This window comes from Antechinus flavipes, chromosome 5 (assembly GCF_016432865.1).
Source record: "Antechinus flavipes isolate AdamAnt ecotype Samford, QLD, Australia chromosome 5, AdamAnt_v2, whole genome shotgun sequence".
In the NCBI taxonomy this organism is placed as follows: Eukaryota; Metazoa; Chordata; class Mammalia; order Dasyuromorphia; family Dasyuridae; genus Antechinus; species Antechinus flavipes.
Window position 1 is genome coordinate 275,828,786 of NC_067402.1, and position 20,808 is coordinate 275,849,593.

Here is a 20,808-nt window from a genome sequence, read left to right on the forward strand (position 1 = left end):
AAAAAAAAGAATGAAAGCTTAGCAAAGAATGAGCAATGTTGCCAGAAGCTTTCTTACCACCTGAAGAAAAAGGAGGCAAAAAACCCTCAAAAGGTGTTCAGGCAGTCCACTCCTGTTTTTAACAACTGCTTTTGGAGAAACAATTGGTTACTACAACAACACGGCATCACACAATTTTTGTTTAAGTGAGGAAGTGAAGGAGAGAAGTAAAACAGATGTTAGACTATCCTTAAGAGAATTCTGAAAATAACTTGACTCAATTTTTCATCTCAAAGGAATCAATGCGTAGTTTATAAAAGGCGAGTTTAATAAGATTATTAAATTCTTACAAAGGACTAGTATTTTAATACATAAGAATATAATGATCAAAGTAAGCATTTCTCATTGACATAAATGAAATTATTTTTAATTTCTTAAGCAAGTCAACGTTAACCTTTCCTGGCATTTACTGCTTTACCTGTTAAGACAAGGAAACTGGGCAAGATGATGTCCATGTACTAAAAATAGTTTTATTCTTATTTGTGAAGATTGCTTATTGCTGAAAATGTACTAATAAGATTAACCATGTAGCAAAAATATGTATTCTATCTAAAGCCTAAGATTTAGAGCTAATGTTACCTCAGTAATCATCTCATCATCTGGTTCAACTCTTTCCTTTTATGAATGAGCAAACTGAGGCTCAAAGAAGTCAGCGGACTTGGCCAAAATCACAAAAACAGTAAGAAACAGAGCTGGGATTTTGAACCCGTTTTACAGTAAATTGTAAGATGTGATATTTGTCAAGCTACATTTTAGTTTTCTTAGCTGTTCACTTTGAAGTGTTTAATAAGATCTAGAGAAATACCATTAATACAAAGTCAATTTAATTAATTTCATCAATATTTATTAGTTGCCAACTGTGTGTGGACTCATTACCAAGATTTCAATGGCCAAAAAACCCCAAAACAAAACAAAAAGATGGCCTGTCCAAGCTTTAAAGACTGAGGTAGCCATCACTGTGTCACTCACTTAAGAAAAAAGAGGCTAAATAAAATTTTTTAAATGACTGCCACACTGGCAATACTGTAACACTTGCTACATTACAAAATTAAGATTTGGGAATTTTCATTCCTTGTGAGCTGAACTCTTGGAGATGGAACTGGTGATTGTGAGCAAACTGCTCAGAAACAAAGTAGTTTTACTACTCAGTGCTGCCTGAGCGATGCTTCATAAGAGCACAGGGACACCATTCATCCTTTAATAGAAGCTATGTTCTACTTACAGATATGAGCAAACTCAGCGGGTTGTGTGTCAAGGGAAACATTTAAAATTTATATCATAATTACAACATACTATAAAGATATAGACTTGTTTATTGTTAATGCTTGATTCATTTTTGGTAGATTTTTAAAAAATAAATTTTTAAATAGAAAAAATCTGGAAGTCTTAAGTATGGCTTAGCATCAAATCTTGTTTCAGCTTGAAGGAGAAATAGAACAATTCTATAAATCTAGGGTAAAACAGTAAATCTAGGTCAATTCAATGACTGGGAAAGAGCACCATCCAATAATGTCCTCAATTTCTCCATGTAACAAATGTTTTAGAGACTTCTTAAGTTATTTCCTATTGTGCACCATTATTTACGGATTATCTCTAAATTTGAGAGGCTCCTACAATATGTGCAAATTAATCGCTCTTTTTGAGTAGCTAGTCAGAAGAGGTAACAGATGCTTCACTAACTCTTTCAAGAGGACACTGTATAAATGGCCCACGTTGACCATTACCTCTGACCGGGGTAATGTATAATGACCAAGTGCTGAAAGGTGCTCTCTTAGAAAGAGAACCATCTTTACAACTACCCCTTAAAGTCTCCATAGGTAATTTGGTAAATTTGAACTATATATATATTTTTAGCCCAAAAATTATTTAGTAAATGTTTTAGAAGTAAATTCATATGAATGTTTTCAGGCTAAAAATCTTAGTACAAATAGCCTCAACAATTTAACTAAGTTCACTGTTTAGATAAAATCAATTAGGAAGTATGTTACCTGCTATTAAACTCAAAATAAATGGGTTTTTTCTTTCAACTTACATTGCATCATTCAAATTTCAAAGCTTAGTGCTTATATTAGCATTATGCTTTATTTTAATCAGGCTATTCACTTTTTTTTACTTATTCAAGTATACTGGGGTTATAGATATTTCCACGTGGTAATAAGATGCACGCTGTCAAAAGTGACTCATCTACCAGGATAATAAAAATTCCTTTGCGTTTTTAAAACACAGAAATAATTTTTGGCTGTCTGTGGTAGCTGGTTATTAATTTTTTATGGGTCAGAAAAAATTCAAGTTAGTTATTATAGAAAACTTGCATAAATTAAGATGATTCCTAGACATTTTCTCAACTGATGATCAGAAACCATTATGAAGAGCTGAAAAATCTTAGTCTAGTAAATATTTGGTAGGAGAGGTGATCTCTGAAAGTTGTCAGCCTCCAATATAATTGAAATGGATTTCACCTCTGGTCTAATGCATATAAGCTGTAAAAACATCCTTCTTCCTATGCAGGTATATATTATGTAGAAATATAAATTCAATAAAGTCAACATGGAGTTCAGTCACTAAAAGAAGATTCACTATCTGAACTTTCTTTGGCATATGCTTCACCTTCCCCATCAGGCACTGGAGCATCTGGCCTCCTGAAAGAGAAAAAGGGAAAATTTTTCAAAACGTTTTTTCCAGTTGAGCAAAGAACTTACTAACTGTAAATGCAATTCATCTTAAAATACAATATTTCTAGTACCAAGACTGCCAAGTCTGCCGGGCTTAATTGTGGGAGTCTCCCCCTCTACACCACAGAGCTGTCCTCTCTGGCACCTCCAGCATCTCAGGGATTAAGTGCAATTCCTCTAGAGCCCACGCATTCGACTTTCTTTCGCCAGTCCTTCCATAGTTTGCTGCTTCAGCACTTTCTGCCTCTTATTGCCATGGAGACTGGGTTGCAGACAGAGATGGGAGCTTGTAGGGGCAGGCAGGGCAAGTGCTCGATGCCAGCAGGCTCCAAGTGAGGGAGAGGTACCAGAAAAGGGAAGGAAAGGAGGGATGTTCAGGAAAGATGGAGAGAGGCTGGAGGATAGAGAGCAAATTCAAAGAAACCTCAAGGAGCCATGGATAACAAAGATGCTGATTAGGGAAGGGAAAATAAAACCCTCAAGGCAGAGCATGGAAAAGAAAGTTCACAGGGACCCCATGATATTTCCTAGGAGTGCTAGAAAGACATCAGCATTCCTGCAGAGGAGCTTCATCAGTTCTGATATTTTCAAAAGGTCATGAAAACAGCAACTGAGGCGGCTTAGAACCCTGTTTTGGCCTGGCCCTGTGATGACATAGTCTATACATTTTCATCAGGCCAGTAAAATTCCAAGGGCAGAGGAGAACAGAATGAGGGGGTCAGCAACAAGGGTGGAAAGGGTCTAATACACAATTACCACCTTTTAAAAGTCAAAAGGAACCCTCCCAATTCTCATTTCTTCCTAAAAGTTTCTTCAAGATCCCCTCCAAAGTTTTGGAGACTTAGTGTCTCCAGTAAATTCACCTCTTTCCTTGGATGAGCTCACAGGAGCCTGGATTTCTTTAGAAAACCTTATCTAGAAGCCTTCCTTTCCAGCAAAAGCATTCTTTGAAGACTTAATTAAAACCCCACCTACTACAGGAAGCATTTCTCAATCCCTCTTCCCTTTCTGCAGGTAATTATTTCCTATTTATGCTCTAGGTAGACTCTAGGCAAGTCTCCTCCTTTATGCTGTAAGATTCTCCTTGAGGGCAGAGACTGGTAGACAGTAGATGCTTAATAAAGGTTTACTGACTGACTGAATGCACACTATACCAGGTGGATATGCCAGTACTCTTGCTCTCCCAGACTGCTCTCTGCCCCTGGCCCTTTGCTACCCATTCTCAGCAGCTTCTTCTCTTGTGCTGTTCACTCCATTCAATGACATCATCCTCTTCAGTTTCTTGCTGCTTTCTTCTTTTGTCCAGATAATTTTCCTTCCTTTCTTAAAGCGTTTAATGACTGGCTTACAGCGTTCTCTTTGGTCCCAGCTGCTACACTTCTATTCACAATTGTCAAAAATTGAGCTAATGTTTCTCCTAACACCCTGGCCTCCCAGATCATGGGTCCCTTCAACTTCTATGGTATCTCTGTATCTCTCAGCTTAATCATTAGCCCAAATTGTTCCATCTCTGTGACGCTGAGCTCTGAAATTTCCCTTTCTGATGAGAATTTTCTATTTTACTGCCTCATGCCTCTGACTACCATTTTTCCTTCCTGTCACAACATTCACGCCTTTCACAGCTCCCTGTTCTCTGGATCCCGCGCCTCCCGTTCTGGTTTCATCTTCCTCCAACTCAGCAGTTAGTGAGTTCACTTACACACCATCTTTGAGCCTCAAAAATCCTTTGCCCCTTCTTCTTCTGCCTTTCATACTCAGCCAGTTCTTGACCATGGATCATTCCCCCCAAGATGCTCTAGATATAACTGAAGGTAGTTCTGTAACTCTAAATTGGGTCCACTACAAATTCATGTTAAAATAATACCATCTGACATGACACTCAGATAGTGCTTAAGATTTGTAAAACACTTGAGCTAATTTGATTATCAGAGTAACCAGCTGTGTGCGATGGGTGCTAGGCCACCTTCCCAAACTGACTAGTCAGAGGCATCTTCAGATACAAACAGGAAACATATATTTGGTCCTTGCAAGGAGAGGCCTCTCAGCTCTCATCTCCCAGCATGTGCCTGACCTAGCGAGGCGGAAAGAATGAATTTGTTAAATAGTAGAAGACCTGGGTTCATTTGATGAACTGAAAAGGAAGTAACCCTTGACCAATGGACAGCAATGCTGTCTACTTTCTGTGGGTCCTGAAGCTTAGGCCTAGGTCCTGACCTTTCCTGCCCTACAAACCTCTGAGAATGGAGATCATGTGACTTCCTGAAACTTAGGCCTAGGGTCTCATCCACTCCAGCTCAGGGACTTGGTTCCATTCTACATGTGAAGAAGACACTATTATCATCCCCGTTTTACAGATGAGGCTCAGAAAGAATTCTGGCATTTAACTGGCCTTAGCCACTGCAGGACAATCCCTTTATTCTTAACGGGTAGCTTTATATCACACTTCCCATAGTGAATATTCTAAAACTTCTCTTGCTAAATCACTTATCCCTCTTTCTTTCTCTCTCAGTAACTTGGACCATTTACCTTGATGTGAGGAACCCTAATACTGTCCTGACTTGGGGGGGACCATCAGGTAAATACTTGAGAACTCTTTGAAGGGGAGAAACTCCTTGAACTCTGCCCTGAGAAAGACCCGCCGCAGGGAAAACTCATTCTGTTTATCTTGGTGGGACTAGCTGAGTCCAGAATCACTCCTACTTAGCCAGACTTGGAGAGCTAGATTTCTATCGACCTCTATTGAGTTGGAGATTAGTCCAGGGACACTTATTCAACTGGAAAATTTCTATTCAATTCGTCAAGATTTCAGTCTGATTTCAATTCAAACTGCACCCAGCCCCTAGCAAAAGTTTCAAATTATAAAAAGGGGCAACTTGGGGCGCTTCCTTGCAGAGGGCCAAAAGCAGGAATCATGCCAAGGAACCTCTCTCTCTCCTTGGCATAGCTTCCTGCAAGGACCCTCTGTCCGAGGAGAAGACATTCTCTTTTCAGCATTAACCCCTCTTTATTTCTCTCACCTATTTCCCTAATAGGACCACACCCCTCTTTACCTTTCTGTTGGGATTTCTCTACTAGGAACTTTATCTCTCTCTCTGCCAGGACTCCTCTGCTAGACCTTTACTTCTCTGTCGGGATCTTGTCACTAAGGAAGTCAGCCTCCTAGCAAAAGCTGACTTCTCAGTACCAATAAACTTCTTTTTGCCGGTCTAATTTTTCGGATTCATAAATTCTTTTATGAAGGATTTGCATGGACCAGAAGGGGTTCCCACAATTCTTTGCCCTGTGCCAAACCTCATCAATCTCACCTCCCTTTTCTCTCTTCCTGTACTCATCATTGCTTCCTTTGTTCTAGTCTTAGAAGCAGTCTCTTTTCCTTATCAAACTAAAGCATTCTCTTTGTGTCTTAGGCCTATATAACTGACCCTGGCCAGTTGGCTAAATAAAAATTGGCCACAAGACTAGAAGTAGCAGGCATATTTTCTCCCCTGGTTCTCCTTAGAGACATTTGTTCTGTTGAACCAGCATGATATAGATACTTTCTTATTGATTACAATTGGAATAAAAGATAAATTTCTGGCAAAAAAGCAGATACTAGAATATTCCATTTTTCAATTATGGGCCACATCAAAATTAAATGACTACTTAGGACAATCCAAACAAATAGAAATTAACATGTTTCAAAATAATTTTAAAATAATATAAAGTCTAAAATGATGAAGAGCTTGAACTTAGGAGAAAAGGGACATGAAACACAAAGGGCAGGAAACCAAGGAAGGGAAGAACTTCCTTCAACTCTACATACATACCTCTAAGTAAGGATCAGTCAGGTTGCCCTGCCTAAGTCTTAAGTTTTAGCCCATTTACTTACTTTGGGAATTTAAATAAATTAAAAAAAGACCTCAGGGCAGAGTATAAGGACATTTTCTAAGCATACTTCTGTTATTTAATGGCATTCCCTCTTACAAACTCAAGGCAGAAAGGAAGCTTGCTTTTTAAATTTCAGGATGATGCACATATTGGAAAATTTAATATATGTTGAACCAAGAATCATATTCTATACTTTAATCCTGAATCCATGACTCAACATTACATTTAAAACTTATTTTAATAAGATAAAAATATCTTTAAAGACATTTGTTGTGTTGAACCAGCATGATAAAGTTCCCCCTCCTATGGTTTAAAAGAATATTTTTAATTCAGATAAAAAAATCAAACAAACCATAACACTTTACTGCTAAAATGTGGAAATGAAGATATCACGTTTATGTGTCTTATATTTTAAAATATTTGAATGACATTCATCAAAAGGAACAAATCTCAACTTTAAGTTCAGTTACAGAATCTGCAGCTATTATCATCACCATTATCTTGTTTACATATAAATAAATTCTCAGAGTAAACTAAAAAGATAACTTTTAAACTTGAATCTTTTAGTGAGGCTAAGTTTTCTTAAATGAGGTTAAATTCATTTTCAAAGAAGGACTTGATTGAACAGGACCAAAAACTGGGAAAAAGCCACAAAAAGAGCACTTTGGCTATATGAAATATAACTTCTCTAACTTGTTAAACAAGACAACATCTTCCGTGTTATATTTAAGTGGAAAAGCTTCAATCATTTTAAGGGCACGGAAAGCATCTGAACCATTCTTAGTAAGAAAACATATTTATGTATGTAGACGCACAGTTAAGAAAAGTTCCTGTCTGCTTTTTAACTCAAAACAGTTGAACAGCCTGTTCTAGCTCCATAAAGAAGTAGTTTTAAAATCATTTGGGGGCTCAGACTAAGTAGACTAAGTATGAACATAATTTTTTAGGATATCGTAAGTAATATGTGATAGGGCTACCATGAAAGATCCTTTTCAAACTACACATCAAACCTATTATACATTTTAGAATAGCAATAAAAGAGTAAGACAGCAATAACAGCAAACACATCCCACTTCATTTGATATGTTATGACTGAACTGTCCAAGTTCTCAACATAAGCCTTTGAGCAGTACTGAGAACTTATAGAAAGTTAGAAAGCTGACCAGGGAAATGGGAAACAGAAACCACATGAAATCCTCATTTCACGTATAGTGGCATTCCATCCAAGCTCTATCCAGCCTCAATAGGTGGTCTTGAAGAAAGATCAAACCACCAAAACTGCTGCATTCAGTTTGCATTGGCTATCTGATGATCTACTGGGAGCCCAGAGCCATTAATTTCTATTCTCATATCAATGGAGTTGGTTTTGTTGAAAGGTTTAAACTAAGGCAATTATTGAAATGTATAGTAATAATAATTCAATTATAGTTCTACTTTGGCCATTCCAATATGCTACAAAACAACCCAGATTAAGAAGTTCTGCCAAATTTCAATTTCAGAAATCCGTTCTTACAAAAGCAGATAAAATATGCTATTTTTCTCAATAGTTTAATAAAATATAAAAGCATAAGGAAAAAAATGACTTATTTTAAATAGCAATATCTTCAGTAATGACAAAGATAGATACTATATTTCTGAATGAATTAAAATTAAGTGAAGTTTTGGATAAGATCCACTGTAAACGTTCCATTGTCTCTTTTCTTCTTAATCAGTTTAATATCCACTAATATAGCCTTCCATATTCCTTTATATATCAGAGTCAGTGGGGACTAGGTTTTACCTGGAATATTAAATCAATTTCACATTATGGAAAACAGGAGATAATTTTGCTTAAATAAACCAACACAAGCCTGAGATTTTTGCAAAATTTTATCTTCACTCAAAAATGTCCCCGAAAACCCAATTTAGCAAATGAAACCGTGTGGTACTATGACAATTTTTTTTTTTTTTGAGAAAAAAGCTAGATCTCTTTTCTACTGTCATGCTGGCTTTATTTTCAGGCTGAAATTCAACGCTATCATCTGATTTTCAGTAGTTTTTTCTTTACAACCGAATCAAACAGAATTCTTGGACCACATTTATTGTAAACCTTAGTTTTGTCCTTTTGTTTCTTCATGTGGGTGGAGCAGCACTGTTTCTACCAGCAGTCATATGAATCTGTAGAGATACACTTCCCACCTAAAGCTATAAAAACTTTTGTGTTTAAACTTTTAAAGACAAAAGACAAACAGAACAATCTCTACCCAAGTTCTTGGCTGAGGCTTCTTATGTACAAAGGAGTCTAAAGGAGAGATGAGAAGACTTTCTTCAGTAAGCACATGATGCTGACCCTTCATCATTTCTTCTGTGCCAAAAGCAAGGCCTTTAACTTTTATGTACAAATGATTTACCAATTGTCAGAGCAGCTTCAGTTATCTCATGTTTGAGCCCATTTATCACCACATTTAGCTGTGCAATGTAACTTTAAGTGACTTCCAGTAGTGACTAGATGCACCGAACTATCCACATTCTCTCACCCAAATCCCCTTGTGACAAATGGCATGCGTTTGTGAGAGAGCTAGCCAGAACTGAGGTTGTCCATTGTGGTTGAATAACAATTTTTCCTCTATGCAAAGCTAAATGGTTACTGGAATTCGACCCTAAAACCTTGGCAATCATCTTCCCACCCAATGTTTCCCAACTTTCTCAGTCATTGACATGCCTATGAACACACCAAAAAAATGGGGAGGATTTTTTTCCTGGCTTGGAATCCATGGGTTAAACTGACTGCTACACTATTAAAAGCATTTATAGATGTAGATAGCACATTATCCAGATATTCTTGTTCCCTTCTCTTCAATGTTTCCTACCATCATAATTCACCTAATCTTGATCAGAAACCGGGAAAACTGGCAAAAAACAAAAAAAGAGTTGGGAAATCAGAAACATCATGACACATCGATTCCAGTCACATTTAATAAAAAAAAACAACCCTAGTCAAAAGGCATACTAAGAACTACACTAATTCAGAACTTTTTCCTTACAATGATAGTTAAATTTATCTGCACGGTGCATAGTTTCAAAATGTTTTTAAATGTATTATATCTCATTTGATTCTCACAACAAAAAAATATAACTTGTGTGGGAATTGGAGTCAAACTTATTTTTGAAAAGATATTTTTATACCATTTACCTAGTATTCAACATATCTAAAGAATAACTCATTTTCCCCCCAAACCCACGTCTTTTCCCAATTTCTGTCAATGACAATGCCACTTTTCCCATCTTCCATGGTCGTAACTATAATATTCTCCTTGACTCCTTAATTACCCTCAATTCACACAGGCAATGAGTTGTCAACTTTTACCCTTCTTCTACCCTTCACAATATCTCTTGCTACCGATCTTTTCTCCCTCCTCACACAGATATAATTGGAGTCCAGGATCTCTAGATCACTTTGACGGCTTCCTAATGGATTTTCCTGCTTCAAGTTATCTCCCCACTCCATTCTATTCGCCATACAACTATCAGAGGGAATAAGGGTGTTATAAAGTACCTATTATGTGCTGGGCATTATGGTAAGTGCTTTACAATTTTTTACAAAAATTTACAAAATTTTTTCAATTTTTACACTATAACCCAGGGAGGCAGGTGCTAGCTATTATTAATCCCATTTTACAATCGAGGAAATTGAGGCAGACGGCAATTAAAAGACTTGCTCAGGATGACACAATTAGCGAAGTGTTCTGAGGCTAAATGTGATCTCTGGTCTTTTTGACTTCAGGCCTGGTCCTCTGTCCATTATGCCTTAAGCTTCCTTTAAAAATGTACATCAGCTACAAATCCAAGAACAGATGTTACATATTGTAGTGATGCTCCAGTGGAGATACGGAATTAGTTTGGATTACTAAATTATTGAACATATGCCAGTGTTTGAACTGTGTGTTATCTGGAAAATATTGTGATTATGGAGCCAAACATGTGGCCTTTTTTTCCTGAGTCTTCCATTTTGCATTTTGGTGGGTAGAAATAACAGAGAATTTGGAATTTGACACATGTACACCCATTCCTAATAAAGTCGAGAGCCACGCAAAATTCCAAGGTCTAACAGCGACAACAGGAGATAAGACACGAACGATGACTACGAAAAAGTCCAGAATACCAGGGTGAAGCAACACTCAAACCTAGAAAGCCTTTCTATAAGAATTCAGAGCAGCTCTGAAGTGGCCAATGGGTTATACAGGCCTAAGGATGAGAAGCTGCCAGATTCCTTTGAACAATATAGACTGTATGAGGGTAGAGACTGTCTTTTATCTTTCTTAGTATCCCTAGTGCTTAGTACAATGCCTGGTACATAATGGGCACTCACTCATTAAGCTGACTGACTAGAAGAGAATCTTGTTAAAATTTTTAAACCACACATTTTCTCATCTCTACAAACACACACATATGTTTTATAAAACTCATACAAACTAATACCTGGTTTCTGTTTGTTAATCACTGTTTTGGAGACCCAATAAAACCAACCCTATTATTTCTTAATTTGGTTCAACCAAACATTTGGTAAAATTCACATTTTCTGCACTCTAAGGTTTTCAATAAGACATTTCTAAGTATTACAAAGATTAAAAGAAAGGAAGCTAAGGGGGAAAAAATAATAGTTTGCTCTTCTACACTACCTTCTCCTTCATATGTTTTACTTTTGGAAAATCCATTGGCTGTTGACAGTTATATTTATCAAGGAAGTTCCTAAAATTCTTCTCTAGATGATCTAAATTGGTTTAACCAATCATTTATCTTGTCCTACAAGTGTAACCGCAAGGGACAATTTATAAAAGAAGCTTCTTTATCCATAACAACCAACAAAGAAGTGAAACACTTTTCATTGCCTTATGATAAATTCACTTCATAAATAACAATCTAATTAGCATTGTATAGGAAGAGTTACTTACTCAAGAAGATCTGGGTCCAGTCCTTCAGATATCATTTTGTTTCTTATTGCCATTACAGGGACACCCTGAACCAAAGAAACATGGAGAGAGAAAAATCAGAAATGTCTATTTATATAATTTATACCTCACTTTGGCTACCCACTCCATATGTGACCTGCAGTTTTACCCTTTCTTAAAAATAAACTATATAAAACCAGGGGAACCATGAATTGCCTTTTAAAAAAAATTAAAATAACTATATTTCAATACAATTGATTTCTTTTGTAATTCTATATATATATTTTTAAATACATTTAAAGATCTAATTTTGAGAAGAGCTCCATTTGGTTAGCCTGCCAAAAGAAATCAAAATCCTAAAAATGTTAAGTACTCTTTGTATAAATCTAGGCACTAATAAATACTTAAATGCCTTCTGAAACTATTTATGACTCATTTTCCACCTTGTTCTTACAAATTCCAGGTTCTTCCTGAAGCCACTGTTGGATGAATGATAATTCATCTTATTAAATCACAGAGTACCAAGTGTTGACACTATTCAACATATCCAACCGAAACTGAAAATGTCCAAGTGGATAATCATTAAGGGTGATTTCTCTGTTATTTTTTCTTTTAACTAGACCTGTGATTTTATCTACATAGGGAGTTTCAATAAGGAACCTCATTTACTAATGCATATGGACACCTGATAGCAATCTGATAGAATTAGAGGAGGAAAGTGACTTGCTTAGAGTCACAGAACCAGTAAGTGTCTGAGGCAAAACTTGAACTGTTTTTCTGGACTCTGGGCCTTGCTTTCTATTCACTGAGCTCTGCTTTTCCACAATGGGTTCAAAAGAAATGTAAGTCAAGAAGGAATAAAAAACGCTGTCTGCTGAGGACGTTTTACATTAAGTCGCTTCAATTTTAGTCCTGATGACAAAGAACCTGGATCATTAGCAACTTCTTTCAACTACTAAAGCTTAGGTTTATCACTGTGATTTAAAAAAAAAAAAAACACTTTATTTTTTAAATAGTATTTTATTTTTCCAAATACATTCAAAGATCGTTTTCAACATTCACCTTTGCAAAACCCTGTGTTCCAAATTTTCCTCCTTCTTTCTCTTCCTTTCCTTCCTCGAGACAGTAAACAATCCGATATGGATTAAAGATGCATTAATGTGATTTTAACAATCCATGATCAATAGGGAACAGTAGATTACTTGAGGGAGGTATCAAGAGTGCACTGAGGTCATTGGCTGTCATACAGCTATTCTGTGAATGAGAGCACTTGGTCTCTGGCACCTTGAGAATGCCAAACTTAATTTTGAAATGTATTAGTAGGAACACTGGAGAGCTTACAGAAGAACTGTAAGTTAATGCCATATTTTAAAAAAGAGACCTCTCAGCATCTTTAACCTTGGCCTGATGCGAGGAGGGCTTTCTACAAATCCAACTGCTAGCATTAACTTGACTTTAGCATATTCCACAGACTATCACTGGAAAGGTTATACAAACAAGGTACAAGTCCAAGAAAACAGAAAGGGAGGGGGAAGGAGAAAAAGGGAAAGAATGTTTCCTAAAACATGGCAAAGAGAATGAAAGGAGAGATAGGGATTGACAGATTAAGGAGTTTGGATTCATAAGCACCTTATGTTAACATGTTTCCCAGAAATGGTGAAAAGCCAATTCAGTAGAGATGTGCTTGGATGATGGAAGAGTTTGGTCCAAATTTGATATGGTTTTGGTTATAGGAAAAAAAACCCAACCAAGTAAGCCACCTTTTTAGCATCTTTCCTGCTAGAGACTTCATTATGATCACCATCTTGACATAATTCACAACCCATAAGAATGCCTATGGATTACTTGCCTTTCAAAAAGACATTTTGAACTGTCACTAATGCTGCCCAGAAAATTTGTTCTTGTGCCCTATTCTGCTTCAGAGGTCGGGAAACACTACCTGGCTTGTTAAACACCTAATGGAAAAGAGTCCCATTTATGATTTCCAAAGGACGGAGCTACTGGTGGCCTAAGGAGGACATGGGAGACCTCAAAACCCAAGTATACTGAGCTGTGGGATTTTTTTTGGCATGGAACAACTGTAGCAGTTCCAAGATAAGTAAAGATGGGGAGAGAAGGCAACCAGAGGGCTGATGTTCCAGAAAATCCCGTCTGCACTTGCGTCACTGGAGAAAGTGTATAAAGAAGCCAGACTACTGAGATTATGACTGCAGCACCAAGAGTTAAATATAAGTTCTTTATTGCATCACAAAAACTTATATTTGGGAGTTTCAAATTTGCCAAGACATACGGTGATTTGTTATTAAGTGTTAATAGGAAGTACCCTGCTAAATCCCTTTATGCTCTGTTCAAGTTTTCCTAAAAGTTTAACCTTGGAGTAATATCTGGGGGGAAATTTCATAGGACTTCTATCTGTTTTAACTTAGGGAGAAATTATTTTATGCTCTGTTGATATTTTCCTAAAAGTTTAACCTCAGAGTAATTGGGGGGGGGTAATTTTATAGGACTTTTATCTGCTTTAAGATAGAAATTGTTTCTTTTCACAGTATCACCACACAGAAAAAAGCAGAATCACAGAGTTGAAAGGGATTATAAGCATTTCAATCAGCATCAATGAATGATGATCCAATCACTGCTTAAAGACTAGCAATAGTATTTTATTTTTCCAAACACATATAAAGATACTTTTCAACTTTCATTTTGTGTTTCAAATTTTTTCTTCTTGCTCTCTTACTTCCCCCCTCCCTAAGATAGCAAGAAATCTGATATAGGGTATCTTCTGAAGGCTGCCCATTCCACTTCAAAACAACTCTTAATTGTTAGGAAATGTTTCTTTACACGGAGCAATTTCTACCCATTAGTACTGGTCTTGCCGCCCAGGGCCAACCCTTCTAGCACACAATAACCCTCCAGATACTTGGGAGCCTGCTACTCCCTCCTCGAGTCTTCTTCAGGCCAAACATCTGAAATTCCCTCAGTTGTTCTTCCTATGGCATGGTCTCCTTGCCCTTACCATGCACGAATGGGCGTACTTGAGCTTGGCAATGTCTCTCTTCAAATGCAGTGCCCAGAACTGAACACATACTCCAGATGTGGTGGGACCAGAGTAGAGTGCAGTGGGAGGATCAGCTCTTTTATTGTGCACAAAATGCCCCTCTTAATGCAATTTAAGAAATTGGCAATTATTCTGGCAGTCATGTCACATTGGTAACTCATGTTGAATTAAGACTGTCTTCTGCAACCCCTGGGTCTTGTGCCCAGGACCTATTGTCTAACCATGCTTCTCCTTCTCTCTCTTCATGTAGTTGATTTTTTTAACTCAAGCATGCAGTACATTTTGTGATTTTTCTTCTAGATTTGTAAACTTAAATGACAACAATTTAATTAACAAATAAAGAATGGAAAATCTGAAGACTATTTACCCTATTATGTTAACAAAAGAAGAAACAGCTTGCTAAATTGATGGGCAGGATTTAATAAACCTTTGCAGCCCATCTTTTGAGGGCAGTGGGAACTCGGTACTATATCCAGATGCTAGAACATAAGTTCTATGCTTATAAAGCAAAAAGGTTATTAAGTAATTACGTCTGTCCTGACCTATCTTTTTTTTCTGGTTCTATATATGCTAGCAATCTAGTCATATGTGAGATGGTGCCTTAGTATTATGAAATGTTGTAGCAGTTTTTCATCAAGACTGAAGATTTTTATATAAAATATTCTACACAGTAGAAAGGAAATCCTTTATTGATCAAATCATGATATGCTGGCACAAGTTAGTTTGACAACTTTCAGTGGATGGATAAAAAGTTTAAAGCTTCAAAATGAAATACTCTTCAGACACAAACCACTCGGATATGGTTTTCCAAGTTAGTTATCTAGAACAGTGATGTTTAAAGAACAAGTAAATATTAATCTCAGGGCAGTGAAGTGGCAGCAGAGAGCATAATGTGCTGGGCTTGAAGTCAGGAAGACTCACCTCCCCAAGTTCAAATTGAACTTCACTTACTGTGTGACTCTGGGGAAGTCACTTATCCCTGTCTGCCTCAGTTTCCTCATCTGTAAAACAAGCTGGAGAAGGACACGGCAAACAATTCTGGTATCTTTGCCAAGAAAATTCTAAATGGGGCCATAAAGAGTCAGACATGACTGACATATGACTGAACAACAACAAAACTATTACACCCATCATGATCAACCTATTATTTGTCTAATATTTAATATCAAAGACTCAGATACTTGACTTGAAACTAATATCACAGTATGGAGGAAAAGGGGAAACTTATAACAGAGTAGTTGCTGCAATTGGACCAAGGGCAGGCTTCTATGTAGTTCAGTTCTCATTGGCTTGACCTAACTTTAAAAATTACCTTCATCTATAGGTGAAAAATTTAGAATTTAGAATAGGAAGGGGCTTGGGTACCCGAAAAGATGAGATTGTGGAGATTTTCAAATTCTACCTACTGATTTAATATACTATTTCTTCCTTTGGTAACATAATATGGTAAATAGTCTTCAGATGTTCCATTCTTTATAATTTAAATATCTGGGTGACACTTTTTTTTTTTTTTTTGGCAACGTAACTGAGGTTAAAGTGACTTGCCCAGGCTTACACAGCTGTTAAGTATCTGAGGCTGGATTTGAACTCAGGTCCTCTTACCTACAGGATCTGTGTTCCGTGCACTAACATGTGACACTTTTACTAGTTATATGATCAAAAACAAATGCCCGAGTCTCAGCCTGTTTTCTCATCTGTAAAATGGGATAAATATGTGTAGGAACTACTTAGTGGTGATTGTAAAGCTTTAATGAGAATCTCTGTAAAGTATTTGCTAAATTCTCAACATCATCAAATATGTGTGATGAAATCCAAAGGTGAGGACCAAGAAACCATGAAACTGGTCAGTCTATTATTGAGCTTATTTATGCAAAACAAAAACTGAAGATTAGCAGTCTAACCAAATAATTTTAAAGACCAAGAACCAAAGTAATAGATTCAGCTAATACATGAGAAATTTTCTTTTATTCTGAACTCTTTTAAGAAATAATGTCATGTAACAGGGATAAACTGGAACCATTCCCAATAAAATCAGGGGTGAAACAAGATTGTCCACTATCACCATTACTACTCAATATTGCATTAGAAATGTTAACTTCGGCAATAAGAGAAGAAAAAGATTAAAGGAATTAGAGTAGGTAATGAGGAAACCAAATTATCACTCTTTGCAGATGATATGGTGATATACTTAGAGAACCCAAGAGAATCAACTAAAAAACTATTAGAAGTAATCCACAACTTTAGCAAAGTTGCAGGATACAAAATAAATCCACATAAATCATCAGCACTTTTATACATCACTAACAAAATCCAACAGCAAGAGATACAAAGAGAAATTCCATTTAAAATAACCATTAATAGATAAAATATTTGGGAATCTATCTGCCAAGAGAAAGTCAGAAACTATCTGAGCAAAACTACAAAACACTTTCCACACAAATAAAGTCAGATCTAAACAACTGGAAAAATATCAAGAAATAATGTCATCTAAAAAGTTCAGGGCAGAATATATGTAATCTGGCAACTTGAATGATTACTGTGACAGTTTTACTCTGTGGTTCAATTTTTAGGGTAAAGTACATATTGCACAAAATGCAGAAAAGTATACATTGCACAAAAACCTTCAAGTGTCAAAATCTGGACAAAAAGACACAGCCCCCGGCCCACAGACAAGTCCTCAGTATCGAATGATTTGAGGGAGTGTGGCACACTGGAAAAAATATAGGACATAGAGACAGAAGGCCAAGTTCAGATTCTGCAGGCTCTTGGATAAATCATTTTGATGCATTTGTTCATCATCTATAAAATGGGTACAAATAACGTTTGAACTATTTACCTCACAGTGTTATTATGAGAAGCAAATGAAAAACAAAATGCCTGAAAACTGATCGGTAAACCTTAATATGCTATAGAAGTAGTTACTACTTGAAGAAAATGGGCTTGGACCTGTGGAAGACAATTTTTCTTCCTTATAAGACACAATTCATACTTGGCTTGGTAATTAAAAAGACTGCATTTTTGAAGAAGCACAATTTCGTTTTGTTTCTTTCTTACAGCATTCCTTACAGTTAAAAAAAAAAATCGTTCCTGAAAAGCTGTATATAGATTAAAGTGTTGTAAACTGATTTTGGACACTTTGAGGGAGTCGATTATTTAATGGAACTTTGTGGAGATTCTTTTGTGATGAAAATACTCACCCACTGAATTAGACATTGTGTAAATTCTGTGCTTCTCATATCAGGTTTTCTTTAAAGAAGGGTTCACTTGTCCAACAGGTAAGGACCTGTTCCTATATCTTACTATTTGAAAGCATCTGAAAGAAACACCACACAGTTCTGCAGTAAGAACTGTGATGAATGCACGATTGTTCTCTTCGGAAGGTAATCTTATTCCACAGCAGAGCATTCAGAATGCTTTTCAAAGAATATTTCGATTTGTCCCTTTCAATTCTCTCACCCCAAGCCTTTGGTAAGCAGTGGGCCCTTTTATGGACAACCACCTGGGGAAGGGTGCTAGCTATGGTCATGAGACAGAGTACAGCTTGCTGACCCATATGGAAAATGAATTTATGACCTTTGCATCATCCATACATATTCTCTGCCCAATGGAGTTAATAGCAGGCCAATATTACAAGGTAGGAAAAAAGCAAGCAAGAAAAGTAAGGGTCTATCATTAAATCATATAAAACATTATTCATTAAACTCTACTTGACATGAGTGCCTGAAAGCATTAAAGCAATAACAGGGAGGTATTAAGATTTAGGTAGCTTATGACAGTCATGGGCAATTTCTCAATTGGTGACATTGACCTCACATCAATCAAAAACATTGTATCTCAAATACTATAATTACTTTGACAAACACCTTTCCTTTAACATAATAATTTCTGTTAGATTACTACCAGAAAAGGAAATTGTTAATGAAGATCTTTAAACATCTCTTTTATTGATGTGGTTCAATTAAGACAAACTGGCTTATACTTCATTGTGGCTGTGCACCACGTCATGAAATTTTCCAGTAACAAAAATCCTAACTAGAGAAAATGGTTTCACACCAAATGGGAGTGTGTGTGTGTATGTGTATGTGTGTGTGTGTGTGGGGGGGGTGGAGGAGGGGAGGTGTGAGGAGGAAGGATAGATGGGAATATCTTCATTATCAGGGCTCCTGAATTCACTGTTTGAAACCTATTTTCCTTCGATTGTTCCTCCTATCATCACTTCCTCTTCACCGAACCTCTGAGAGGCTGATACTCTTTTTTTTTTTTTTTTAATTATAGCTTTTTATTTACAAAATATATGCATGGGTAATTTATCAACATTGATCCTTGCAAAACCTTCTGTTCCAAAATTTCCCTTCTTTCCCCTTTCCCCCTCCTATAGATGGCAGCTAATCCAATACGTGTTAAATACATTAATGTATATGTTACATCAAATATATGTATACACATTTATACAGTTATCTTGCTGCACAAGAAAAATTGGATCTAGAAAGAAAGAAAAAAAACCCGAGAAGGAAAACAAAAATGCAAGCAAACAATAACAAAAAGTATAGAAATGCTATGTTGTGGTCCACACTCATTTCCCATAGTTCTTTCTCTGGGTGTAGATGGCTCTCTTTATTACTGAACAACTGGAACTGGTTTGAATCATCTCATTGTTGAAGAGAGCCACGTGATAGACTCATTGTTAAGAAAATATTTAAAGGTATGGTCAATATAGTGGAGTAGCAGAAAGACATGCAACCAAGCTCTTTTCCCCAATACCCTCAACTCCTTCAAACAGATTTAGAAAATATATCAGTGTTTAAGTCCTGATTAGGAAGTCCAAGAAAAAAAATCATTGTGAATCATTTCTAGTAAAGGCTGGTGCAGGGAGAAAAAGGAGTTTACAGATGCTAGGGAAAGAATGGATGGGGTCAAGCTAGAACAGCCCTATGGAGGATTTCAGAGTACAAGTACAAGAAGTGCTCCCAGACCCTAAAGAAAAGGTCCTAACTTTGTGCAAGGCACAGGAAGAATGTCACCTGGTAACTCAGCTACTCATTTCTTCCTTCTGGATCACAGGCATGTGAGGAGGGAGAGGACATTCCAGGTGAGAAGCAGTTGCAGGATCTAAGCTGAATACCGAGGAAAGACAGAAGCAATCTGCAGCTGTGTGGCCAGGACCCCTGAAGCTCAGCAAGGTTTCAGTTCTACCTTCCAGCATTGTGTAAAAGTTTCAGGGACAAAATCAGGGCAAGAATCCCAGACCAGGGGGTCACTCTGAATCAACAGAGCTTTCTGCTAAGAGTGGATGAGTCCAGCATAAGACAGTTAAGTCCACAGTTGTGCTAATCAGACCCAAAGTTGGGTTCAAAATTTGAAGAGTCCAGGAAATAACCAGAAACTACCCTGGATCAAATCACTTTGAGATTATTGAAAACTTTCAAGTCCCTAGTCTGAACTGTCCCTGAGAACAATATAACATTTAATACCCTAAGAAAGCAGTAGCAAGACCAGTCCAGACATTTTCTTCAGAAGTACATGGAATCTGGCCTTAACATAGTCTTAAATTAGGGAGTAGGCTGGAAAAATAAGCAAAAAAAAAAAAAAAAAAAATCCCACAATAAAAAAGCTATTATGGTGACAGGAACATTTTAAGACATAATCCAGAAGAAGAGAATGACTCCAAAACATCTACAAGCAAGAGCCTCAAAGAAAAACAGTGCTTGGGCACAAGTTCAATTTGAATTTCTGGAAGAGCTAAAGCAGGACTTTAAAAAAAGAGCTAAAATGTTTTTATAAATGAAATGATAGCGCTAGAGGAAAAAATTGGAAAAGAAATGTGAGTCATGGAAGAAAGAATTGGAAAGAGGAATTAACAGGCTGGCACAAGAGGTACAAACCTTTGCCCAAGCTGCAAACTTCTTGAAAATTAGAATGTTTCAAAAAGTAGCCAAAGACACCATGAGGGGGAAAAAAAAGAGAAACTCTCCAAAAGTCTTAGTGCTGCTTTAATGAGTTACCTTTTCCCTTCTTGGTATTAATTTAAAACAATGCTAAGACTTTGGGACAACTTGGATTAAACCAATGTCAAAAGATGGAGGGGAAAGTGTAAGGTATCTCCTAGTCAAATAACTGTTCTGGAAAACAAAATAACTTAAGAAAGCATTAGACTACCTGAAAGCCATGAGTAGAAAAAGAGCTTAAAACATGTTATTTCAAAAGATCTTTAAAGAAAAGAGCTCATATTTCTTAGAACTATAGGGAC

At 36.7% G+C, this 20,808-nt stretch overlaps 1 protein-coding gene across 2 annotated transcripts in view; it reads right to left on the bottom strand.

The window, feature by feature from the left end:
* Nucleotides 1-286: 286 nt before the first annotated feature.
* WASHC3 (WASH complex subunit 3) overlaps nucleotides 287-20,808 on the bottom strand; it is a 52,888-nt gene continuing 32,366 nt past the window's right edge. For both annotated transcript variants that reach the window (XM_051961078.1, XM_051961077.1), the window contains exons 6-7: nucleotides 11,510-11,574; nucleotides 287-2,678 (exon numbers count right to left, since the gene is read on the bottom strand). In XM_051961078.1, the coding sequence (XP_051817038.1) occupies nucleotides 2,594-2,678; nucleotides 11,510-11,574 (150 nt within the window). In that variant the 3' untranslated portion in view covers nucleotides 287-2,593. The remainder of the gene's footprint in view (nucleotides 2,679-11,509; nucleotides 11,575-20,808) is intronic.